The 23,528-nt window shown below is 44.0% G+C and overlaps 3 protein-coding genes across 6 annotated transcripts in view; 1 reads left to right on the top strand and 2 right to left on the bottom strand.

Annotated features, from left to right (window-relative positions):
* Positions 1-44: 44 nt before the first annotated feature.
* arhgef18a (rho/rac guanine nucleotide exchange factor (GEF) 18a) lies at positions 45-17,902 on the bottom strand. Of its 3 annotated transcripts, none has more exons than XM_062530566.1 (21): positions 17,621-17,901; positions 12,225-12,377; positions 11,838-11,938; positions 11,178-11,318; positions 10,124-10,368; positions 9,625-9,750; positions 9,398-9,515; positions 8,450-8,704; positions 8,252-8,328; positions 7,975-8,153; positions 7,067-7,143; positions 6,631-6,816; positions 6,172-6,303; positions 5,756-5,859; positions 5,377-5,436; positions 5,211-5,258; positions 4,778-4,825; positions 4,067-4,543; positions 3,261-3,570; positions 2,920-3,021; positions 45-2,585 (listed from the first exon to the last, which is right to left on the bottom strand). In XM_062530566.1, exons 3-21 carry the CDS (start codon positions 11,914-11,916, stop codon positions 2,410-2,412), a joined length of 2,940 nt encoding a protein of 979 aa, XP_062386550.1. In that variant the 5' UTR covers positions 11,917-11,938; positions 12,225-12,377; positions 17,621-17,901; the 3' UTR covers positions 45-2,409. The 3 variants fall into 3 exon arrangements, with proteins under 3 accessions (XP_062386550.1, XP_062386549.1, XP_062386551.1); XM_062530565.1 differs by having other exon boundaries at positions 11,178-11,321; XM_062530567.1 differs by lacking the exon at positions 5,211-5,258 and having other exon boundaries at positions 11,178-11,321; positions 17,621-17,902.
* Positions 17,903-18,223: 321 nt separating this feature from the next.
* Positions 18,224-19,799, top strand: LOC134058393 (uncharacterized). Of its 2 annotated transcripts, none has more exons than XM_062515627.1 (2): positions 18,224-18,395; positions 18,756-19,799. In XM_062515627.1, exons 1-2 carry the CDS (start codon positions 18,369-18,371, stop codon positions 19,662-19,664), a joined length of 936 nt encoding a protein of 311 aa, XP_062371611.1. In that variant the 5' UTR covers positions 18,224-18,368; the 3' UTR covers positions 19,665-19,799. The 2 variants fall into 2 exon arrangements, with proteins under 2 accessions (XP_062371611.1, XP_062371612.1); XM_062515628.1 differs by having other exon boundaries at positions 18,226-18,395; positions 18,696-19,799.
* A 1,631-nt stretch (positions 19,800-21,430) lies between these two features.
* The window catches only part of insra (insulin receptor a), a 51,831-nt gene continuing 49,733 nt past the window's right edge, over positions 21,431-23,528 (bottom strand). Inside the window, exon 21 of the mRNA XM_062530569.1 lies at positions 21,431-23,165. Within this exon, the coding sequence (XP_062386553.1) occupies positions 22,811-23,165 (355 nt within the window). The 3' untranslated portion in view covers positions 21,431-22,810. The remainder of the gene's footprint in view (positions 23,166-23,528) is intronic.

Consider the following 23,528-nt stretch of genomic DNA (forward strand, 5'->3'; position numbering starts at 1 on the left):
TATACTTTTATGTTTAATGTAACAAGAAGCTGCTAGCTTGGGGCCACAGATATCACTGATACAGGCTGAAACACCAGCCAGCAGCTCACCAGCTATCTTCAGAATGGGCAACATCTGCACAAGCCGGGAGCTCCGGCAAATGATTCGGGTGAACTGTCGGGAGGAGCGTCTGCCATTAGTGGTGAATTCTCAGTGTGGCAGAGGGTAGTCAGCACCGAGGCGGCTGTGAGAAGCTTCGCTGGGAGCCCAGCAGCTGTTGACTTCCCGCCTGTGCTGTCACACTGATCAGTACTGAATCGGGCCTGCAGTTGCTCCTGGGTGTGTGTGTGTGGGTCCACAAAACCTGGAGCTATCTTAGTAGAACTCAACTCAATGCTGCTTGTGCTGTTGCTGGAAACAGTCTGCCACAAGAAAAGCAGTTTAGCTTTCTGGTTAAGTGTGTTTCTCAATCTGTGACAAATATGTAGGCTAGCATCCAAGAAACACTACATTTTGACCTAATTGGAAAGATTGTTATTGGAATTAGGCTACCAGATAGGCACAATATTTTATTTACAACACTTGATAATAGAAAGAAAAGATGCCTTCACCAAAGAGATGCATTCTCATAAAACCCCTTTATCACATGAATGTCGAGGAAGCAACTGCCCACACCCCACTGTCACAATTACTTTACAACTATACAATGTTACAGACTTCATAGATAGACAATGGATATTTACACATTTTCACCAGTTTTTAAGGGAATCTGCAAAGTTGTCTTTTGACAGGTTTGTGCATTTAAAAGTAAACATGACTTTCACTTGATCAAATTCACCTTGACACCCATGCTGCTGTACCGCAGAAAGAATACTACTGAATAGTTAACGACAGCATTTTATTATCTCTTTGGCCGTCCATATCCAGAAAAGACTCAGGAGTAGACAGGGATTAAATCTCTAAAAGACATATTCTCTATTTACACCAGAGGTTACAGAAGTACAGAAAATATCAGATTAAAAAGCTGAAGTGTCCAGACTGGTAAACGGCTGGAGAAATGCCATAAACAAGACATGTCCATGTAGGCTAATACTTATGTCCCATGACTCGTGAACAACAACAAAAAAAAACAGGTTGCTTGCGGTAATTTCCCGACTATTAGCCGTGACTTATGCTGATTTTGCAAAATTTCTTCAGCTATGAGGATAATTCACGGGGATAGTTAATATGGTATCATTATGGTTTTATTTCTTTTAACTTGCATAATACACTGTCCTGCGGCTTATAGACAATGAGGCTTATATGCGGGAAATTACTGTATTTTGTCAATTTCAATCTAACCAGAGGATTCATTGTCATTTAGCAACACCGATGCTCAGTTGATTTGCTATTTACATTGACAAAGTTAGATTTTCTTTAGTAAAGCTTTCATATTGGGGATTGCAAGTCAGCTGAAGCAGGGCTGTATGTTGAGATTTCTGTCCATAGCACTAGTGCTACAGAAGTTGATAGTTTTGTAGCACAATCCACAAAATTGCTCATCGATTATGTAGTTAAAAAATACGTCATCAGTAGGCTACACTCTGGAAAACATTTTTAAAAAGGTCACTGGTGCTATGTTGGTTGTTCATACAAAGCACAGACTAATTTCTAGTAACATGTGCTACATATCAGCCCTGTCTGAAGTATACCACATTACATTTTGCATGGAACATTTTGGCATGACTGTATTATAGCTGTTAAGTGTTGTTCTGCATATTAATATTGCAATATGCAACTCTACATCTATTTTTTAACAATGAGTCAGACTAGACATATTTAACCATATGCAATATATGCAACCAGCTTTGCCAGGAAAAGTGATTAAAATAACAAGTACCAAAATCTTAACAGACAAAGGTAATATCAAACTATGTACACACCAAAGACCATGACATGCATGAACCTTACAATCAACATCAAGGCCAGAACATTCTGTATATACATTGTGCAGTCCACAGTTAGTAAGTAATGGTAAATGGAATGATTTAGACTTTGTACTGACCTCCATATGACCTAGCCAAGCCCTGTTTTGGTTCATTTGGAAGTAAGTGATAGCTGAGATGATAGCTGAACACCGTAAGGCTTGTCAGTAAAAAACTAAATACATATGGCTGGGTTTGCGACGAGAAGACAAACTGACAACCAGCATAAACATTAAAGCCAAAATGATAAAATGAAAGAATGAAAATAACGCTAAAACCAAACAACTCGTGTTGTCGGTCTAAAAATGGAGGGTCCTCTCTGTAATAACAATACAGCACATAGAGTGCACAGAGACTACCTATGCAGTGGACCAGGTCACCTTGTCAAGGATCAAAAATAGTCTATCTGTGCTTTTCCCAGGCTTCCCACTTTTGCCCAGTTTTGATCCACACATGTACATGGCGATTAAAAGAAGATAATGTCCTCCTTGGGGGTACCGCTTCCTTTTCTGTGGCGTGACTGTGGGTCTTGGGAATGGGAATGGGAATGGGAATGGGAATGGGACTGACCGGCTTTCCGATGCATACTGGCAGTATGAGAGGGTTTCACGTTGGACGGCTTGTCCGGACGAACAAAGGTATCTGAAAGAAAATATTATTTTCCTCAGTGATTGGAGTTGGTGGAGTGAGTAACCTAATGTTCCACGTTCTTGTGATAGTTTTGGGACTTTCAAGAATTGTTCTGTTCATCTTGCAGTTCATTAATTCTCTTACAGAGTTATGGCTTGTATGTTTATGGATTTCGTTCATATGAGATGTTATATGTTCACATTATTTTCGTTGTTCATATTCTAGATTGTAGTGTTGATACTTGTAGGTGGCTTTTGGACAAAAAAAATGAAAAATAAACATAGGGCCTGACAGCTGTACCTCCCATGTCTCCCAGGTGTGAGAGAAGGGCAGCTTTCAGTCTTACCTGGATGGAGACGGCGAGGACTGCTGGACCTCTTGGACTTCAGGCTGCCTCCCTCCTTTCCGGTCACTTTGATAGGTATAACCTGGGATACTTCAATGGAGGCTAATGGACAGAGAGGAGACAAAAAAAACACTGTTTCAACACACTAGCACATATAATACATTGTTAGGGTGACGTGCTATCAATATCAAATAAGTAATTGTATTAAAATGTGTGTATAATGTATGTATTCAAGTCACTCCGGATAAAGGGATCTGCTTAAAGGAATCAATGTGAAACAAATAACATGCATTTCTTCTTTACACTAAAGGATGGCAGTCAGTAGTCAGAATGAGACTCACCAGCGCTGTTGGTGCGATGGTGGGACTTGCCCTTCTCTTTGCCGCCCTTCTCCTTGCCCTTGATGAAGGCCAGCTTGGTGGGGATCTGCTGCTGGATGGGGCCGCCCTTGGTGACGGCCTGGTTGGTGGTGCTGATCAGGTGCATGGGCACCTCTGTCTTGGTGGGCGAGGGGTTGATGCTCTCGCGACGAGGCGGCACCTCCGGGGGTTTCTCCAGGAAGCTGGAGGGGGCCTGGGACAGGCTGGGCCGCACGTGGGTCTTGCCCGTGCCGATCAGTGGCCAGTCTTCAGTGGCCGCATGGGAGAATGACTGCAGAGGGGGAGGGTTACGCAGTGTAAAACAACAGAGATAACTACTGACGATAGACAAACCTTGAATAGTACAACAGTACGGTTGGCATTGAAAAGCGTTTGAACTGATAATACTAGCTGTTGGTGAAACAGATGACAAAGCTATAATGTGAAAGATTTGGTTTTTGCAATAAGTTTACGCCGAGCTGGCAAGAGGGAACCATTGGTATGTTTAACTTCACAATGAACCCCACACCTTCAACTGAATTTGAAGATGGATGATCCCAAAACTCGTTGCCTACAAAAATGTACTTAAAAAAGTGTCTAATTGTTGTTAAATTTTACTCAAAAATTGGAGTTTCAAGAATTGTTATCAACATTGATATTTGTAGCCCTGACATAACAGTAGCCCAAACATCTTGTCTGAGAGTTTCTAATGGTCTGAGTGACACTAAAACCCTGTAGGTTTGACCCCAGCTGATTCCCATGCGCGGGCACCCCCCCCCCCCCCCCACCTGCGTGGCCAGCTCGTAGCTGAAGTGTCCCGGGTTGGAGATGGTGTTGGACTTCTTGGCCTTCTCCTGCTTGAGGCGCTGCTGCTCCAGCTCCTCGCGCTGCCTCTCCACTTTGCGCGTGGCCTCGCGCAGGCGCTCCAGGTCCTCCTGGTACTCCTGCCGGTGCCGCTGGAGCTCGTCGCGCTCGGCGGCCAGTGCGGCCTCCTGGCGCTCGCAGGCCTCGCGCCGCTGCCGCAGCTCGGCGTCGGCCGTCTCGGCCAGCAGCTGCTGCTGGCGCCGCTCGCGCTCCCAGCGCTCCTGCTCCTGCCGGTGCTGGCTCTGCAGCCGCTGGAAGTTGGCCTGCGCCTCGCGGTGGCGCTCCAGCTGCCGCTGGCGCTCCTGCTCCAGGAGCACGTTGCCGCGCTGGCGGTTCGCCCGCTCGCCGCTGCCGGTGGCGCGCAGGAGCTCGGCGTTGGTGTCGTGCTCAGAGATGACCGCCTGGGGGGACGGGAGGTGGGATAACAATCATGTCTGAGTCTGACTATGATGATCTTTTAAAAAAAGTAACATTTCATCCAAAACAAATGATATTAACAAAACACAAGTTCATATTACGGGTAAAATAATCAAAACACATACAAGGATTGTGAACAAAATGAGTCTGTTCCACCCAACAAAAAAACAGGGGGGGAAAAAATGAATGTCCGCAAAACACAAAACTGAGTCACATACCTGTAGGGTGCACAGTTTTTGGGCGAGTGCCACCAGCTTCTCTGAGTACTAACAAAGGAGGAACAAACAATCAGGATGGATGAAGATGTAAAATCGATGTCAGAGAAGATGTCACTTATGTTTGAGGAGTAAAAAGTTAATATAAGCAATGTTCGCCCGCTCGCCGCTGCCGGTGGCGCGCAGGAGCTCGGCGTTGGTGTCGTGCTCAGAGATGACCGCCTGGGGGGGACGGGAGGTGGGATAACAATCATGTCTGACTATGATGATCTTTTTTTTAAAAAAGTAACATTTCATCCAAAACAATTATATTAACAAGACACAAGTTCATATATTTACAGGTAAAATAAACAAAACACATACAAGGACTGTGAACAAAATGAGTCAGGGGGGAAAAAAAATGAATGTCCGCAAAACACAAAACTGAGTCACATACCTGTACGGTGCACAGTTTTTGGGTGAGTGCCACCAGCTTCTCTGAGTACTAACAAAGGAGGAACAAACAATCAGGATGGATGAAGATGTAAAATCGGTGTCAGAGAACATGTCACTTATGTCTGAGGAGTAAAAAGTTAATATAAGCAATGTTCAGCAATGTTCACCTCTGCTTTTGGGAATGGAAAGTCCACAGGATCCACGGCAGTGGTGACCTCTTCGTCAGCCTGTACAGTGAAGATCAGTCAGAGTCAATAAGCGCTAGCTGCAGCCTCAGCCCTGCATTTGCCAACATCAAGCTTTATTTGAGTTTTATCAGTATCAATGTGTGTCTTTAGGGTTAACCAGGCTCCACTGTTTACACACTCGATCAAAGTTAGGTAAAGTCCATAGAGAAAGCTGATATGAGCTACAGGAACGATAAGCATGGCAGCCTCAACGCTGGCAGCACGTAAGGCTCCACACCAGACTATGCTAAACACGGCACTGTCACCACCTCATTAGCTCATTAGTTCACTGGGCCCATAATTGCTCTGGGGGACCTACCGACAGCTCCATGCCCTCTGTGGGGTAGTGCTCCCTGACCAGGGGGTCGGAGCTGGGGCGCTGGTTCCTCTCTTTGGGCGGGCCCTCTGCCTGCGGGTCATCATCTACAATACCACACAGTCACACGTTAACCCAAACACGCATCCATAACTTGATCGGAGTTGGTTACAGAACTGCGAGTACCAATACAAATACAATACTAGAAAAACACATGGAGATTAGAGTGGATATTTGTGTACGCCTACATATATCACATCAACTGAATAGGAAAGAATGTATAACAATCTAGATTACAAATATGTAATATGTAAATATATCAACTTATTTAATATGTAAATATATAAATATGTGATAATATTATAATAATCTATACGATTATTTAACATCAATACTAATATCATATTAATATCACTCACTCCTCTTGAGGTGGTCGTAGCCCTGGAAGGTCTGGGTCCTCCTGGGTAACGCTGCCAGCTCTGGGCTAATCTCCGTGTCCGGTGCTGCGTCCTGCTGCTCTCCTGTCACCAGCAGCCCCTGTAATGCCACCACTGGGGAAACACAAGATGAGAAGAGCCCTTCAGCGACCGCCGTAATGAGCTAATGAGGTTCTAACAAGCCTGGGCAGATTCATGGCCCCACATTCTCAGACACACAGGCACATTAAGATTGATTGGATACACAGCAGAAATTAGCTTTCATTTAGAGTCTTTTTTTCATTCAGAGAATGAGGTTTCACTTGCATCATGTTCCAATTATAGAACTGCCATTTGTGTCAGTTGAGTATCAAGAACTGTTAGGACATGACCTTATACATTGTACAAATCATTGTTGACAATGAATGAGCACTGGAATGAGGCACTTAAGAGATCTCTCACCATCATCGATGGCTCCTAAAAGCAGCTGCTCCCCCTGTTGGAGGTCTGGGGTAGTGCCATGCAGCAGCAGGCGGCGGTATGCTGTTGTGTCCTCCACACCTGCGTCTCTCTCTGCTAGTGCTGCAAAGGCCTGCAACTTCTCTTCAAGAAGCTGCACAATCTGGGTATCTTTCGCGTACAGATGTTCTGTTCACAAATATGAACAATATATCAGTTTACAGATTATGTTCAGCTGGCTGATGCATCCAATTAAAGAACTATGCATTAGAGAAGAGATTAAAAAAAAATACTCCTACAATCTATAATTTAGGCCAGAATAATCTAAAGCTGTTCAAGCATGTTGCAAAGACAAAAATTGAGAATTCTGTGAGTGGAGCTTCCATCAGAACATTAGAAAGCTGTGGACAGTCCATTCCACCATCTTGAGTTACGTTACCTTGGAAGTCTCTTAGCCTCGCTGCATTGGCCTCAACCTGCTCACTAGCCAGCTCCTCATCCACATCCTCTGGGCAGCTGGAGCACAGCAAAAAAAAGAGAACATTTCAGCGGGTGCATTTCATGCACTTTAATGAACTCCTGTTACAGTTAGTCATTTAGCTGACACTTAACTCAATATGGCATCCAACACTCGGTACAGGCCATGGTTATCTTTTGTCTCGTCCACTACTGAAAAGCCCTTCAAACCCTCTGGTGGTCCAGAACGTTGCCAAAATCAGCCAGAAAGGGCAAGTTACCCCCCTGCTCACTAACCTTCACTGGGTACATATTCCCACCCACACCAAATCTAATTCATTACAGCTAGATTCTTGCCAACACACCACCTTATTAACAGGAGCCATCTCTACTTGTTCAAACATACAGGTGCATTTAAAAAAAATGTGAATATCGTGGAGTCCATTGCCCTGCCCAGACTGCGAGATTAAAGGCTCAGGAAACCATTGCTGGTATATTGACCTAATTAGCAGATTAGAGCTCTTCTCAAGATGACATTCCTGTTCTTTACTCTAACCTTTTTCATATGCTGCAGCTGTTTCCCTGAACTGTAAACTGTAATCATCAGGATTAGACAAATTATGCTTCAAACAAAATAAAAGCCTTGAAAAATGTTGCTTTGAGTGTAATGAATCTAGATCATATGAAAAGTTTCACTATTTAAAAAATCACAGGGGGAAGTGAACTTTTCCATGATACTCTTCCATCTTTTCCATGATATTTTTTGAGATGCTCCTTTTGATCTGATGTAGGCATGAGTGCTCCTGGGTCACCTTGCTATTGTTAGAGATGTGTTCTACAATCATTCACACAGCATAAACTCATGAATACAGCTGCCCACGTGGCACTCACCTGGCAATGGCCTCCCAGATGTGGTTCATCCAGATGTCTCGCTCCTCTTTGGACCCGGTGAGGACCTCGTACATCTCTGGCACGTCCGACGAGGCGCAGATCAGAAATATGGCCTTCTCATCCAGCGCCACGTTGCGCACGATCAGCTTCTGGAGGGGGATCACGGACGACTTGTTGTCCTGAGGTCAGGGAAGACAAACCAGGGTTGGAACCGCAAGCCTTTTTTTACCTACCACTTTACATTTAACATGTGAAATGTTCATGAGCGGCCACTAACCACGGAGGAAAAGACGTATTTCTGGTCTTTTTCCTGCAAGATTATCAGCACATCCGACAGTAACACAGCAAGAACATCTGAAAAAAAAAAAAAAAACACAACACACAAAAACACAATTAGAAAAAAAAACAATATCTCATCCCAATGGCATTTGTTGCTATATATTGTCTCCCACGCATCATTCCCCAGGCGTGCCACCTTTCAGCCGTCCGGAGGTGGTCCTGTAGTTGACGGTGCCCTCATGCAGCAGCCGGCGGCCCTGACGCAGGAGATCCTCTCTGCGGAGCTCGCGGCCGTCCTTCATCCGGCCCGGCGACTTGGGATCCACCCTGCCGGCGATGTCCCGCAGTCGCTGGGCCTTCTCGTACTCGTTGACCAGGCCGTCCACCTGCATGATGGTGCCCTTGATGAGGGCCAGCGCCCGCACCAGCTCCTCATGCTCCTCCGTGCCAGCTGGGGACACAGAGGTCAGAGGGCATGTAGTAAATATGAGGTACGACATGGGGTTACGACATGGGGGTACGACATGGGGGTACGACATGGGGGTACGACATGGGGGTACGACATGGGGGTAGAACATTGTTTCAGGAGGAATTTACTTGATATCATGGGATGATAATACTTTAACAAACAAAGAGTTTGTAATCTACACATCACTGGCGAAAAGTCTATAATCTATACATCAGTAACGGAGGGTTTGTATGCATCAGTGATGAGTTTGCAGTTACATCAGTAATAAAGAGTTTGTAATCCACGCTTCAGTAATGAAGAGTTTGTAATCTACGCATCAGTAATGAGGAGTTTGTAATGTACATCAGTAATGAAGACCATGTAATCTACATTGGTAATGGAGAGTTTGTAATCCATGCATCAGTAATAAAGAGTTTGTAATCTACGCATCAGTAATGAAGAGTTTGTAATCTATGCATCAGTAATGAAGAGTTTGTAATCTACATCAGTAATGAAGACCATGTAATCTACATTGGTAATGGAGAGTTTGTAATCCATGCATCAGTGATGAAGAGTTTGTAATCTACGCATCAGTAATGAAGAGTTTGTAATCTACATCAGTAATGAAGACCATGTAATCTACATTGGTAATGGAAAGTTTGTAATCCATGCATCAGTAATAAAGAGTTTGGTTACCTTCAGTGTTCTTTATGATGCGCTCCACCAGTACGGGGTATTTGGTGATGCGCTGTGTGACCAGAAGAATACACGCGGGCACCTCTAATCGCCGCACAATGGTCAGCTGACTGATTTTCTACAATATGGAGAGACATAGTAACAATTATTTTAAAAGTCATCATTTTAATTGCTCTGCTATGAATGAATAAACGATGAAAGACCATTGTAAGTGATTGGACTAATACCCGCATCAAGTACTGCAATTTCTTGTTGCTTTGGACTTGCTCTCTGTAGTAGCCGACAGCATCATTGTGATGACTGCAGAAACCTCCATACTTATCCGCCATCGATGCTCCCTTCTCCCCTGAGAACTTCACAGAAGATAATTGCCACATTGACTGTCAGTCCCAACACCACTTCTTGACAAGCTGAAGTGTTTTAATGAAGCATGTTAAATGTAGGCATTCAAGCAATTTACTAATACACAATGTGACATTTAACAAATTCTACAGTCGCTCCTTCCAAATGAAATGTTGAACATTTAAAAAAAAAAAAAAAAAACCTTTCAGTAAAGGAGCGTTTGACGTTTGTTTGAGCACTGGGAAAGGAAAACCCCACAGCTTAATTCCACATAGCTGTGGTCCTTAGAGAATGACATCATTCTCATGCCTCTCATTCCTGGAGGCACCCAAAAGGTGGCGAGCGGGGGCGGGCGGGGGGGCGGACGCTGACTTGACTGCTCACCTGTGCGCAGAGGATGTCTCCCAGGCGCTGGATGCAGTAGTTGTTCTCGCTGCCGGGCTCCTGAGACTGCAGCCGGCGCTCCTTGAGGCAGCGCAGGAAGTTCTGGTGGATGTCCAGCAGGCCCTCCGCCGGGGGCAGCATCCGCTGGAGCCGGCCCTCGTCCAGCACGTTGCGCATCTCCCGCGCAAACACGCCCAGCATGATCTTCAGCGTCCGCACGTAGTTGATCTCCGTCTGGATCAGCTCTGAAACCAGATCATCGTCATTATCGCCACACAAATAGAATGATAATCACAGGGCCCCTTTTAGCAGTGGCTACAGAGCTACAACTACAGCAAAAGAGTTAAGCTACTAACATTCAATTAGATGCTAATGGTTAATAATCAGGGCTGTTCTCGTGAAATGTTTAAGTCTAGACTGAGATGAAGGGGAAGCCAATCATTTGTGGCCTAAGCACCATGAGTGTCCACCCCTCCAAAAGTCCAGCTGATGATCACTCTCATCAGCAGCATTCTCACTTTCATTCTCAAGCCCAAATGTTGCTACAATATGGCCATCCTTCGCCTTCATCAATGCTCTGCTTTCATATTTTTCATACTGTATTGCCCATGTGTCTTCTATACTTCAGGCAATTTGCAAGACATCTATGTAAAGCCAGCTAAGTACGTATGTGAGAACCAAGCAGTTGAGAACAGTGTGTAAGGCTTCAGTCAGTCAGCAGTGGGAGTAGCATAGGTGTTGACACATGACACTGACGAGAGACATCTACGTCACTATGGCAGCCGCCGAGTGAGTAAGAAGAAAGGTAGTCGATTTGTTTTGTCATCAAAGATCATAAATAAAAGCCAAAGAGGAACACACACAGAGAACTTTTATAACCAGGAAACAAAACTGTGAAAACAACATTTTGAAATGACAACAAATGTTTGAAATGTTAGTTGTATTTGATTGTACTAATGAGCAAAGATCCCTTAACACAGATGTAACACTTAAAACTGGTATCATTACACTTCAAACAATACTGAGTGGACAGCAGGACCCTCTATAGACGTACCATAAATGACCTCTTGTCTCTTGATGGCCTCCTTCTGAAGCTGCTTCATGTACTGCTGGTCTACACTCAGACCCCAGGTCTCCACCTCGAAGCCCTGCACATCCGCCTCCAGATCTGCCCGCAGGTCAGTGTAGTGGGGATCTACTAATAACATCCGTCACAACCGACAAACATACGCACACACACACACACACACACACACATTATTTAGACACATTTCTGATTTGTACCTTGCACTACAGTTAATACTATGACCACATACCATAAACATAAATGAAGCCAAGATTCGTTGTCTATATAACTGTGCGTTCAGACCAAGACCGTCAAACGCGTCCTTTGAGTTTCACATTCTGATTAGTTGACGCCGAACCGTGTCATAGCTCATTACCATAAGGTTAACTGAGGCTCAACTTTTTTTTTACGCCCGTGAAGCTGATGAAGCCACGCTCACGCCCAGAACGCTTTTGACGCCGGTAACGCCGACTCTCCATAGAAGTGAATGATTTCCGGCGCTCTTGACACTTTTGACGGTCTTGGTCTGAACGCACAGTAACACCATGAAATCAGTGTAATTCCTGTATGTGGCTCCTTTCACAAACAACACAATGAAGTGTGCCAAATGGCAAGTGAGGACCGGAATCATAAAGGGACGGAGCCCACCTTCAATGTTGATGGGCTCTATTTGGGATGAGATGAAGGACTCCTCCAGCCTCAGTTTGATTGCGTCTATCTCATCCATCGTTGTCAGCTGGAGGACTTATCTGCACAGAAGAATGTAGGGCAGAGAGTGCTGCAGATGACACGCATAACATGAGGACAATGACCATGACAAAAACAACTCGGTTATCAAAACAACGTCTGTGTGTATTCAAAACATATCACTACACAGAAAATTAAACTGATAGGCTACATGTCTTCAACACAAGACAAACGCATCCTTTTGAGCTACTTCACTGGAAGCAGACAGACAGACTTATGAGGCCTACCAGAATCAGATACAACACCCTCACCCCACTACCCTGCAGCCAGACACTGAGGGCGTCTCACCTCTGAAGCTCTGGAGGTGTGGCTGATGCAGCAGAGGCTCAGGGGCCTGGCACAGGCATCCTGCTGCTCCTCTCTGGATGGGGGGGTAGGGACGTGTGTGGGGGGGGCGACGCTGCCGCAGCCCTGGTGGTCTGGGATAGCCCCGTGTCAGAGCTGTGGATCAAGCAGAAGGGATCAGGGTCAAAGAGGGGTCATCTTAAGGCTGTAAAAAGATCCTTCTCCAATCAAAAGCGAAAAGAATGTGGCTTAGATAAACAGAATGGACAAGATAAGTGTGAAGTCTTGGGAACAAACTGACTGGAGAGATGCCGGTAACATAAAAGCTGATGGGAATTCACCTGGCAAAATGAGCTGGCTACATATTAATAGTGCTTTATGGTACTTACATTTCAAAGCTGAGTAGCAGCAGAAAGAAAATCAAATGGTATGGTGCTAGTTGCACAGTTCACACAAGGTACACAAGGTCTAAAACCATCTACATCTACACACCCACAAGGCACCCAAAACAACAACAGCACACTTGCAAACACGCAACCATGCCAACAGTTGTCTTTTGGTAATAAATGTGTGTAGTGAAAGCTTTTCTTACATTTTCTGACTTGGAACAATACTACACTGTTGTTCATAACTCAAGACGTCTGGCGGGAATGTTTATCTTTCATTCACCATGACCACATACCAAACATATGGATGGTACGTCTATAGAACACCATTGAATCTGTATCATTCCTGTATGGCTGCTTTAACAAGCAACAAAATGAACTCTGACAAATGGTAAGTGTGAGGACAAGCCTGTCAAGTCAGTCAGACCTGCTTGAGGACAGGATGAAAGAGAAAAGGAAGTGATCAAAATAGATACGCTCCAAACACAATCACATCTTAAACTGTATGTCAGTCCCAGTGTGACTAATGCTGTTTGTTTTGATGCGTCATGTCATTCCACGCCACTTCATTGAACTACACACCTACCCAAATCATTGTGTAAATGGAGATCATACATTACATCGATGATGTCCTAATCATGTACTGATACAATCACAGTCATAATCAGGGCAGGCAGACATTCCCACTGTTAATGAATAGTATTTATATCAAATTAATAATTTAGATACATTTTAAATAAATTGAATATTTCTATTTCTTTTCTTGGGCAACCTGTGAGACTCTGGTGAGGCTGACTGAACAATCTATTTTTAATTTCAATTCAGCCAAGGACACTGGATAAAATATCAATAATAATAATAATAATCTGATAAACAACAATTATACACACACACACTGACGAAGGCCGCAAGGCCGAAAGATTTGTTATCCCTGCTTCTGAAAGTGAAAATAGATTAGCAAAAAACATCTTGGAGTGCAACCAAATTTTTTTTTTTAAAGTTTCTAAACAGTTCGTTAGATCACGCATCCACTGAGAACAAAGGGGAGTGCGTGGTGTTTGGAAGGAGAAGGACTTTAACAAGTATATAGCAATTGACTAAATATCAGAATCATAGGGCTCTGTTGGAAAGCAAACCAGAAAAATAAACTGATCATCTGACCATGGTGCAGGAAGTGCAAGCACGGTGCTTATGGGAATGCCAGAGCCAAACCTTTAATAACGCTTCGACCAACAACACTTTAGGCTCCGACAGCCACGGCAAAAAGATCTGGAAGGATGGACAGTGAGCAGATCCGTCTCAGAAGAATGCAGAGCGTGAGTGGGAGAGCGGGATTGAAGTAGGCAGGACAGATAGATTAGGAAAGAAGGTGGGGGTGGACGCTTACTTGAAAACACGGAGGAGCCTTCTTTACTGACCGCAAAGGCAGACAGGGAGAGGCCTCGCTTATTCATTAGACAAGAGTGTGCTGTTAACAAACCCAGGTGAGAGCTTCAGAGTGAGACCATAGCGAACGCTGAAGGAAGCAGAGGGCAGAACTACCGACAGATTTTAGGTGAACATTCAGGAGGAGAGCCTTGGAGGGGCTTAGGGAGCTGCTTCAAACAGAAGCGACGATTTAAAACCTAGACCTGCATGAGGGAGGAAACAGGCCAATAGGCTATCAGACCCGCACAAAGTGTTAAGTGATCCTATCCAAGATAAGAGACAGTGGACATCTGTGAACAGTTGAGAGTTGAAAATGAGCTCGACAACAAATGACCTCACAATAAGTCTCAACACCCTAGACAGTAACCACTCCTCTGATGCTCCCCACAAACTATGACAGTGATTATGTTTCATACATACAGCAGCATATTTCTCAAATCCATATTACACAATAAAAAACACTAAACAACTACAAACACCAGCACAACTACACACATCAGACGTGCAGAGAGCTACAGTTAGCGAGCCATCTTGTTAACCGCTCGCTATATTTGGCCAATTTGTGCCATAATCATGTGCTGTGGTTCTGTGAAAACTGCCATTACATTTTCATGGGGCTTCTGATCTGGAGCCCCAACACTACATTGTGACGCGTAAACACCAGGAATGGGCCTCCTTCATTTCCTGTCATCACTTCAGGACACTTGTGATGATGTCATATAATCAGTTATCTACAAAGGCAAAGCACTCAGAGTGTAAACCTCCGCCAAGCGAAAACATAACCGTCTCCTGGATCCAGATGGTGATACGGATCACTCCCAAAATGTAATCGTTGGTCATTTCAGACCTTCCCTGAAAATGTCATCGAAATCCAACCACACATTTTTGAGTTATCTGTCTAACAAACCTCTATGAAAACATAACCTCCTTGTCGGAGGTAAAAATGAAATCAACAACAACAACAATAGATTGCTTTTAAATAATGACTGTTATTCTGATATTCTGTTATTGATGGTAGCATTTCCAGTGGAATTATCATTGTTTAGCTACACTTAGTAATTCACTTCATTCAATTCACATTTTAATACAGACAAGAAAATACAACTACTGACTACGAGTCTGACTGAAAAAATAAAATAAAAAATCTACTCTGCACACCAGTCCACATCTACACGGGTGACTAATCACAAGCGGGCGCTTCCACTTATCTATTGGTTTTGGGCTGAACAAACACAAAGACTGTAAACAAAGGCAGCGCAAATCTTGCTCAACCATTTCTCTCTTGTGTCACATTAAGGCAGTATATGCCAAACAAACACAGGCACTCTGCTCACAGTGTGTCTGTGTGTGTGTGTGTGTGTGTGTGTGTATGTGTGTGTGTGTGAGAGAGTGTGTGAGTGTGAGTGTGTCCATCTTTAAACTTTCCCCTGACTCGTTTTACAAAAGTAGTGTAGCAGTGGTAGCAGCAGGCCTATTCCCTGACTGTTTTTCCTGCTCCACCTGTGTGCAGAAAGACTGTCAGCAGCGGTTCCCGGCCACACCCACCCACCAACCAACCCCCATCCCCCTCAGGGCCGCACTGCCCAGGCCAGGAAGCCAACCCAAGACTGGGGCAGGTGCACGTCTCCTATCTAATGCACTCCTCCTAAACAGGAAAAGCAGGCTGGCCAGGTATGCTGTATTATGACAGGTGGAGGTGATGCCTGTGACCTACCATATGCTCCTTACTGTACCTACCATACTCTACTACGCGCTCACTTTCGCTACAAAACATGAATAAAGGCAGAGTTCTTGTCCACCACATTCTCAACAGGCCAGAAGAACAAAAAAAGGAGAGTATTTGTGTTAATCTCCCAATTACATGCTCTGATACTACTACAGGGCAACATTACTAAATACACATGAATTGTATGTTTATTTTTGGTAGGAAATTGCCTCCTGTGACACGTTATCATATATTATATATATTATATTCATGTTATGATTTATATTCAATTGTCTAACAACTAGAGTGCATTATTACTTACTATTATGATGAAAAACAAGACACCCCACAGGGAAATGTCAGTGTGTATGGTGGTGATCATGTTTCACATGATCCTAGGGGAAAACAGCACTGATAAAAAAGCACAAATGATGAATCTACTGTGTGTTCCTCAGCGGTGATTTACAACAGCATGTCAAAGTGTATGTTTCATGGCTCTGCTCCATCAACCTCTGCGGGGGCCTCACTGCACTGTTTGTCTTCCAAGTCAAAAGCATCCCCCCTACCCTCCACACACACCATTGCCATGCAGAGAGGAGCACTGTATACATTAAATACAGCCAGATTTCCTGTTTCCTAGTGGCTCCAGTCTGGGGCAGGGGGGATCCCGGTGGTGCAGGCCTAATCCCCGGAGACGGACTGAACTCTAATGCTCCCCAAACAGAGCCTCCAGTGGGCCCAATTATCACCATGTGACCAGACCGCAGAAGGCCAGCCAGGCCAGAAGTATAGCTCTAGCAGACACAAACACACACCACATAACTGAGAGAAATGTCAGCTTCAGCTGGATGGGGTAGAGGTGGATGATGGCACATGCACACATTCACATTTGGTGTGCTAATGCACTTTCACACAACCCTGCAGCACAAGGATAAACAAGGTGCAAGTTAATTATCAATTCAGGATACTCAAACCAAGGTCGTGTTATCTCGACTGAGGACAGACATGTCTACAGTGTCTATTGGGATCCAGAAATGAAACTAAGGGGACGGACTTTGGTGCAATGGTCATATCCGTCTGAATATGGCATCAATGTAATGGCTGATACAAACCAGAGACATGTTCCTTTGAAGTAGTCTAAAGTATTTTGTGCAAAATAGCCTTGGTGAAATTCCAGGTAAAGTGAAAACATCCCCTGAGCCAACATTACAGACCATGACATCAGCGAAACCTGCATGCCATCTAATAACCTACATGAGAAAGCTCTTTCATGAGCGGGATATGAATGGAATGCTAAGGTGAAAAGTAGCCCACTGACAACACGCTGACCTCCATTCTCTGCGACCCAAGGAGTGACACTGACAGTCCACCATAAACAAATGTACAGATTGTTTTACACAACAGACATGAAGACTAAGTTAAAAATGGTAGTTAGATTAACTATTGATAACAGGCCCAACTGAAGTTTGGAATGTCAAAAACAACAAAACAAGGACAAAAACCAGCGTCAAATTACACGAATTTGGATGAAGTTCAGTTAGGCAATGTATGTCAAAGTATATTAAAAAAAAAAAACAGGGATGACCCCCAAGTAAGCTATTTTACAAAGAGAAAGTTAAATCTAGGCTAGCCTAAACGACATAAACAAACTAGAAAAAAATCACTCCCCTATTCATCAGCAACAGAAAAAACAGTCAAGGGCTTAATATCAGCAGACATCCCTCGTTAGGAAAAGTAGCAGGGTAGTTGATAGGTAGGCTACTTTTAACGAGCAGTAAGGCTAGGCTACTTTGTAAACTCCTTTTGTAAGACCAGCGACCACTTTAATAAGAAAACGAAACAACTTTACAGAGAAGCGCTAAAAGTTCCAAGCCTCTTACCATCTTTGGGATTCCCATCGTTGATCAGCGACGACCGTAAACGAAACTTTTTGAAAATTTCAGTCTCAGTTGTGAGGTTTGTCGTGAACAGATTAGATAGATATTGTGCGCTGAAGTAACAAGTGCACACACCACTGTGGGAAACAGCTCCCACACTGCGGAATTATTCAGATGAGCCCATTCCCTTTCCTCACAAGGCATCATGGGAACACAATTCACCATGCAGCGTTACAATCACATTCCACAAGTTAATTCCGCAAGACTTGTTGCGCGCTAGTTTGATTTAAAAAGACATTGATTTCGATTTGGACTCTTGAAATGATGGACCACAATTCCTCCCATTGCCGTATTCACGCGATTAAATGATTGTGAAGAAGACCAAACAAAAGATTCTCCCCCAAACGACCTGCCGTGACGTCATTATACCGCTCGACTGGCTACTCTCAAATAAAATAAAACGCATGGCAAATAATGTAAGAAACAAAAGTTATGTGAAAAATAATTTACATTTGCGCCAATTAAATATTCCCCCGGGGTAGACCACGAGGCTGTTCTAAAGAATCTTCTAACTCATTAGATAGAATTGTATGGTAACGTAACGTTGGAAACAAAATTATTTCGAATCAACTGCGCCTCCATGGTTTTCAATAACAAACAAGGATAAACCTGTCTATGGGATAAACTCGTCCTCACACCAAAATACGCGTAGCTGACAGGATCAAATTAACCATCATCCAGATTACATTTTATGGTCCCCATACATGCCTGCTGTAAGGTGAGCCTGTTGTGCATGCAGTGATATGGCTGCTCAATTGTTGTCTAGTTTAAGGTTTTAGGTAAGGCTTTAGGTAGGCCTAAGTTATTAGCCTGCACGCTGAGGTAGGCCTAGGTTATGCATAGCAGCTAGGAAGTTATTTACAAAAAATGATTTGACATTATATTATGTAGTATCTTGAGGTCAGGTTGTAGAGACATAATGCCAGACATGTCAGGTTTTTAGATGTAAAAAAATGATGCATTGTACTGTAATTCAGCTAGTTTGGATTTTTCTCAATATTTCTGCAATACTTTTCAGTAACCTTGGCCAGGACAGTTGGTCTTTTTGACAATCAACACATAATTTACCCAAAATCAGAACATGAGGAAGAAGAGGCCTCCAGGGCAGGTGTCTGCCCTGCAAGCAGCCAGAGGAGTCCCCCAGGCACCAGAGAAACTCGGGGAGAAAGACTCAGGACGGCGTAACGGGGCATTCGGAAAAGGGGACACAGAGGGGTTCAGAAGGGGTGGCCCGGCAGGACAGGTCGACGCTGTGCATGGCTGTGGGGACAGGAGGCAGCCCAATCAGTCAGGCCCTAGGCCCGGCAAAGTGGTGCTGCTGAGAAGAGATCCACCCGCCTCCACCGCTAGCAGCACCACCACCACCAACAATAAAGTCACGGCAAAGAAGAAGGTGGAGTGGATCCCCTACACATTTGCCTCTGCCAGCCCGGTGCGCAGCTCTGTGTGGCTCTACAGGCATCGCAGGAAGTGCACCGGGCCCAGCCCCGCCGCCCCCACAGAGCAGCTGGACAACCTCAGCCCAAACCAGCCCCTCCTCTGCATGGACATGGAGAGACCGGGTACCGGGGAGGGATCCCAAGTGATGGGTTTCAGAGCTGCCAGCTGGACTGAGAGCAAAGCAGTTCAGGAGGCCCAGAGGCAGGAGTATCAGGAGCCTTGGGTGTCCAGATACCCACCCTCTGAGAGGCCCAGGGAAGAGGCCGTGGCTCAGGAAGAGAGCTCCGACCAGGATGGGGGTTGTTACTATAGCGGCGCTCCGGCTTCCAGTGGGGGTATGATGCCCTTCCGGCGGAGGAAGAGCACCAACCTGCGGCCGAGTGTGTCCTGGGCGGACGATGACTACTGGGCCAGCTGGGATGGCTGGAATGTGGTCATCGACTGGGGGGACAATGAGCCCTCTATGACAATGAGGCGCAAGGGTAGGAACCGCAACCGCGAGGGCAAGAGAGGCAGCAACCGGGGCAACAAGGGCTGCCAGCGGTGACCACGGTAACAGCAGTCAATGGTGGAGTCTCTGGTGTGCAAGTACGACATTGGCTTGCTAAACTCCTCTTTTTTTCTGGATGACATTTTAGAAGTAGATGCTTTATGACAATAAAGAGCTATATTTTTTAAAAAAGTGTCCTTGAATCTGGTTTTGAGTACTGGTGTCAAGGTTAGGTGATGTGCTGCAGTGCCCCCATGTGGGCTAAGGTAGAACAACTCAGAACTAGATTCTGAGTTGTTTTTTAGGCCTACAGCGAATCAAATCAGTGCAGTTTATTTAAAAACGTAACTGGCTAATAGTCTGAGATATTTCAAATGTGGGTGCACCAAACAATAATGAGCATGATTTAATATGCTAAGGAAGGTGTTCTTTTCCAAATCCATTATAACTCTCTCTCAAGACTTAAGTTAGGATGTAACTGAGGCAGATATTACAAGTGCCAGATGAAAGTTATTGAAATTGTTCAGGATAAAATAACTTCATGGTTTGTGACTGAAATTATACACTCATCGACCTTTTGCACTATTGTACTACTACTAACTGTTTATCTAATAAAATCTAACCATATTATTAATCCTATATCAAGATCAGAAAATGTAGTCGTTACTGATTTCTGTATAAAGTGACTTGCTTGGACTTTTTCCTGTAAAATCATTTGACTTGATTTATGATCTCTTTTACCTCTTTTGAAACAAGCAAATTGGTATTGATAAGACTCCTTAAAATCTTCTTGAATGAAGTAAAAAATGATCTTTCAAGACGGTGTTAAGTAAGTCCCTTCATACTAAAAGACAATACTAAAGAGATTTTTTTTTATCTTAATATAAGAATAACTCTTGGTTAGATTTTATGTTTTGCAGTGTGAGGACAAGTGCTACATTAATTTCCACAGAAACACAAATAAAAACAACAGTCAGTAAAGGCCTAAGCAATACAAAGAATTTTTCGACTACTTTGGTCATTGTTTTACATAATGTGGCATATGTTTATTATTTACATTACAGCGGCCTGTACAGTTGCAGAGGTTATGTTGTGAAACCCATGAAAAATGGTAAAACGGTGGCCACAAGTGAAGAGCAGCCAAACTGAGTAAAACCATGTGTATAATAACACTTGCATTGGATCAACGAATTTGTGCAGCCAAACTTCAGATGATTCATCCCCGACACACAGAGGCAGACAGTGACAGGAAGGCCTCCGATATGTGAAATCCAACCATGGCAGGCAACACACGAGATTCTGCCTCAACAATGTTGTTCACTTGCGAAGAGTCAATCATAGTCCACTGTTGGTCCCTGTTCCATTGGACTCGGGACCATTTTACTCACAAATACCTCCATTAGGTAAATGTTCCTGAGTAATGCTTTCATGTACACAGACATTTTTAATGTTTTTTTTTCCTTTTTTTTTATAAGAAAAAATAAATCTCAGTCCATACCAGTCCTTTACTCTTTACGTGGAGTAGAACTGACATTCCAGCTTATCATCTTTCAACTATAATCAAAGTGAAAAAATAAGTATTTTTCCTTTAACAAAATACCTCTTGCTGCCCTTTCTGTGGCCATTCCTTCATTACTTTTCAGAGCCTAACTGGCTTAATTCTCTCTGGTTTCTGTGAATGTAGTGTCTTTTGGGATACTTGTGTGGACATATAGAACATTTTCTTTTTCGACAGTTACACCAACAAACGGACAAGCAAACAAAGAGCGAACCACAATCAACTGAGTGCTCTGACCACGCAAGAAATGACAACCATGCCCAGGAACTCTTCTTGAATGCACCTCACTGCTTTCCTTTTTTATTTACAGCAGTATTTCAAATGATCTTGAAATTCAGGGCTGACATCTGAAGCCAAAGGCATCTAAAATACTCCTCCTGTGTCTGATAGAAAAAAACAAAAACAAAAACAAAAAACGACAAAAACAAAAACGAGCAATCGGTGCGATTGGCAGATCAGATATCCAGAGGATGATTAGTAGGATTTTTTTGGATTAGAAAAAATAAAGATTAGAGACAAACATGTAAAAACATCTCTACAAACGGCAATAACCTCTTTTTTCTGAATGACAACATATCAACTATGTACAAAAAACATCAATAATATATTTATATATACTTTTCATTTCTATCCCCACTAAAATATATCAAAGCAGCAACTATTGGTCAATCTGAGGAACCCCTGTCAAATGTTCTGAAAACAGTTTAAATATCCTTCAGCTGTAATGTAAGAACACAAGAGGAGAAAAAAACTGAAAGAAAAAAGTAAATAAATTAAAAAGTAATGTCCCAAAGAAAAAAAAAAGACTGTTCATTCTCTGTTAAGGTTTGGAATACTGGAGGAAAAAAAAGCCAGTGGGGAGGGTTCCCAGCACACACACCTCATCCGCACTGCTCCCCCTGGGAAGAGTTTTGTTCGTGGATGGGTGGAGCAGGACCATAATCCCACAGTTCCCAAAAGCTTATGGTTGTTTGCCACTGACACTTCGGAGACAGAAAGCAAGACACACACACACACACACACGCACACACACACACACACACACGCACGCACGCACGCACGCACACAGCCACGCACGCACACACACCTCTACTGTATGTTCATAGGCCACAAAGACGATAAGGCCACTTCAGCTCCTGGAGAAAATCCAGCACGGGAGGGGGTTGGATTGTGTGTGTTTATGTATGAGTATGTGAGTGTGTGTGTGTGTAAGGGGCCCATTGAGGACAGTCTGTTTAAGGTGGTGTAGTTAAGCAGCCTTTTTGGTTTTTTAATGAGGTTAATTTCACAGTTTGTTCCATTTGACCAGTCCTGGAAACTTGGCAATATTTATTTTTGTTAAAAAAAAAAAAATCTGAAGTCAGGTGAGAAGCAGAAACGTCCATTTTGAGCTCAAATACAAAAGAGGACCAGCTCACCCTGCTTCGTCAGACTGTGGCAGCAGAGAGGATAGAAGAAGAAAAAAAAAGTCCTGAGATCATTTGATTCGTTTTCTGAAGGGCCACTGTAGAGCGTGATAAAAGTGAAATCTATAAAACGACGAACCCAAAAAAAAAAGGTAATATATATAGCTGTGTGTTTCTGTGATTTAGGGCGTCTGTGGGATGGGTATGGGGGTGGGGTTGTCAGGAGCGAGAGGGCAATATCAGGAGGGGCTAGAGCGCGGCAGGGATAAAATGCGTCCGTTCTTTTTGCCGCCGTTCATGTGCGTGTAGGGCACGTGCTCCTCGTAGCTGCCCCGCAGGCCCACCGACGAGCCCTCGTCGCCGGTCAGGCTGGCCTCGCGCTGCGAGTAGGACGACGGGTCCAGCGGGATGCTCTCCATGTTCTCCAGGTCCATGTCGAAGTCCTCCGTCTCCGGGGGCTTGTTCTCCTCGCTGTAGTAGAAGGACATCTCCTGGAAGGAGGGGTGCAGGTCCTCCCGGAGCATATCGATGATCTCCTGGAAGGGGGGCCGCATCTTGGGGTTGTAGTGCCAGCACATCTGCATCAGGCTGTGTCTGTGGGAGCACAGGAGGCAGAGGATGTATAGGGATGAGTTCACTTATGACAAAAGTCTTATTCATTTACTGGTGAAACCAACCATAATACTTGTCAATAATTTTTTTTTCATGCTTTTTACATTTTCCATTTACATTGCATAATATCCTGGATCCATGAAATAGCTGGCCTTTAAAAATAAAAACATATAAGAAATCCTCCTGCTCCTATGAGAATTGTGCGCTTTATATAGGGGGAAAAAAAGGTTCATTAGACCACTGACCACATAGACCCCCCCCGCCCCTGAAAAACCTGAAAAAAATAACTGTATATGGCAACTATATTACAAGGGATTACATTGTCTCCAGAGCAACTTGGGGTTA

Source organism: Sardina pilchardus, chromosome 2 (genome assembly GCF_963854185.1).
Source record: "Sardina pilchardus chromosome 2, fSarPil1.1, whole genome shotgun sequence".
NCBI classification, from domain to species: Eukaryota; Metazoa; Chordata; class Actinopteri; order Clupeiformes; family Clupeidae; genus Sardina; species Sardina pilchardus.

What these genes read in the sequence shown, in the direction of transcription:
- arhgef18a (XM_062530565.1), bottom strand. Translation starts at nt 11,916, where the DNA reads ATGGATGAGATAGACGCAATCAAACTGAGGCTGGAGGAGTCCTTCATC. An exon ending in GAGACAAGAGGTCATTTATG is followed by an intron (nt 10,369 to 11,177) that starts GTACGTCTATAG and finishes ATCTGGTTTCAG; the next exon opens with AGCTGATCCAGACGGAGATC. An exon ending in TTCCATTCCCAAAAGCAGAG is followed by an intron (nt 5,259 to 5,376) that starts GTGAACATTGCT and finishes CTCCTTTGTTAG; the next exon opens with TACTCAGAGAAGCTGGTGGC.
- LOC134058393 (XM_062515627.1), top strand. Translation starts at nt 18,369, where the DNA reads ATGGTCCCCATACATGCCTGCTGTAAG. An exon ending in CCATACATGCCTGCTGTAAG is followed by an intron (nt 18,396 to 18,755) that starts GTGAGCCTGTTG and finishes ACCCAAAATCAG; the next exon opens with AACATGAGGAAGAAGAGGCC.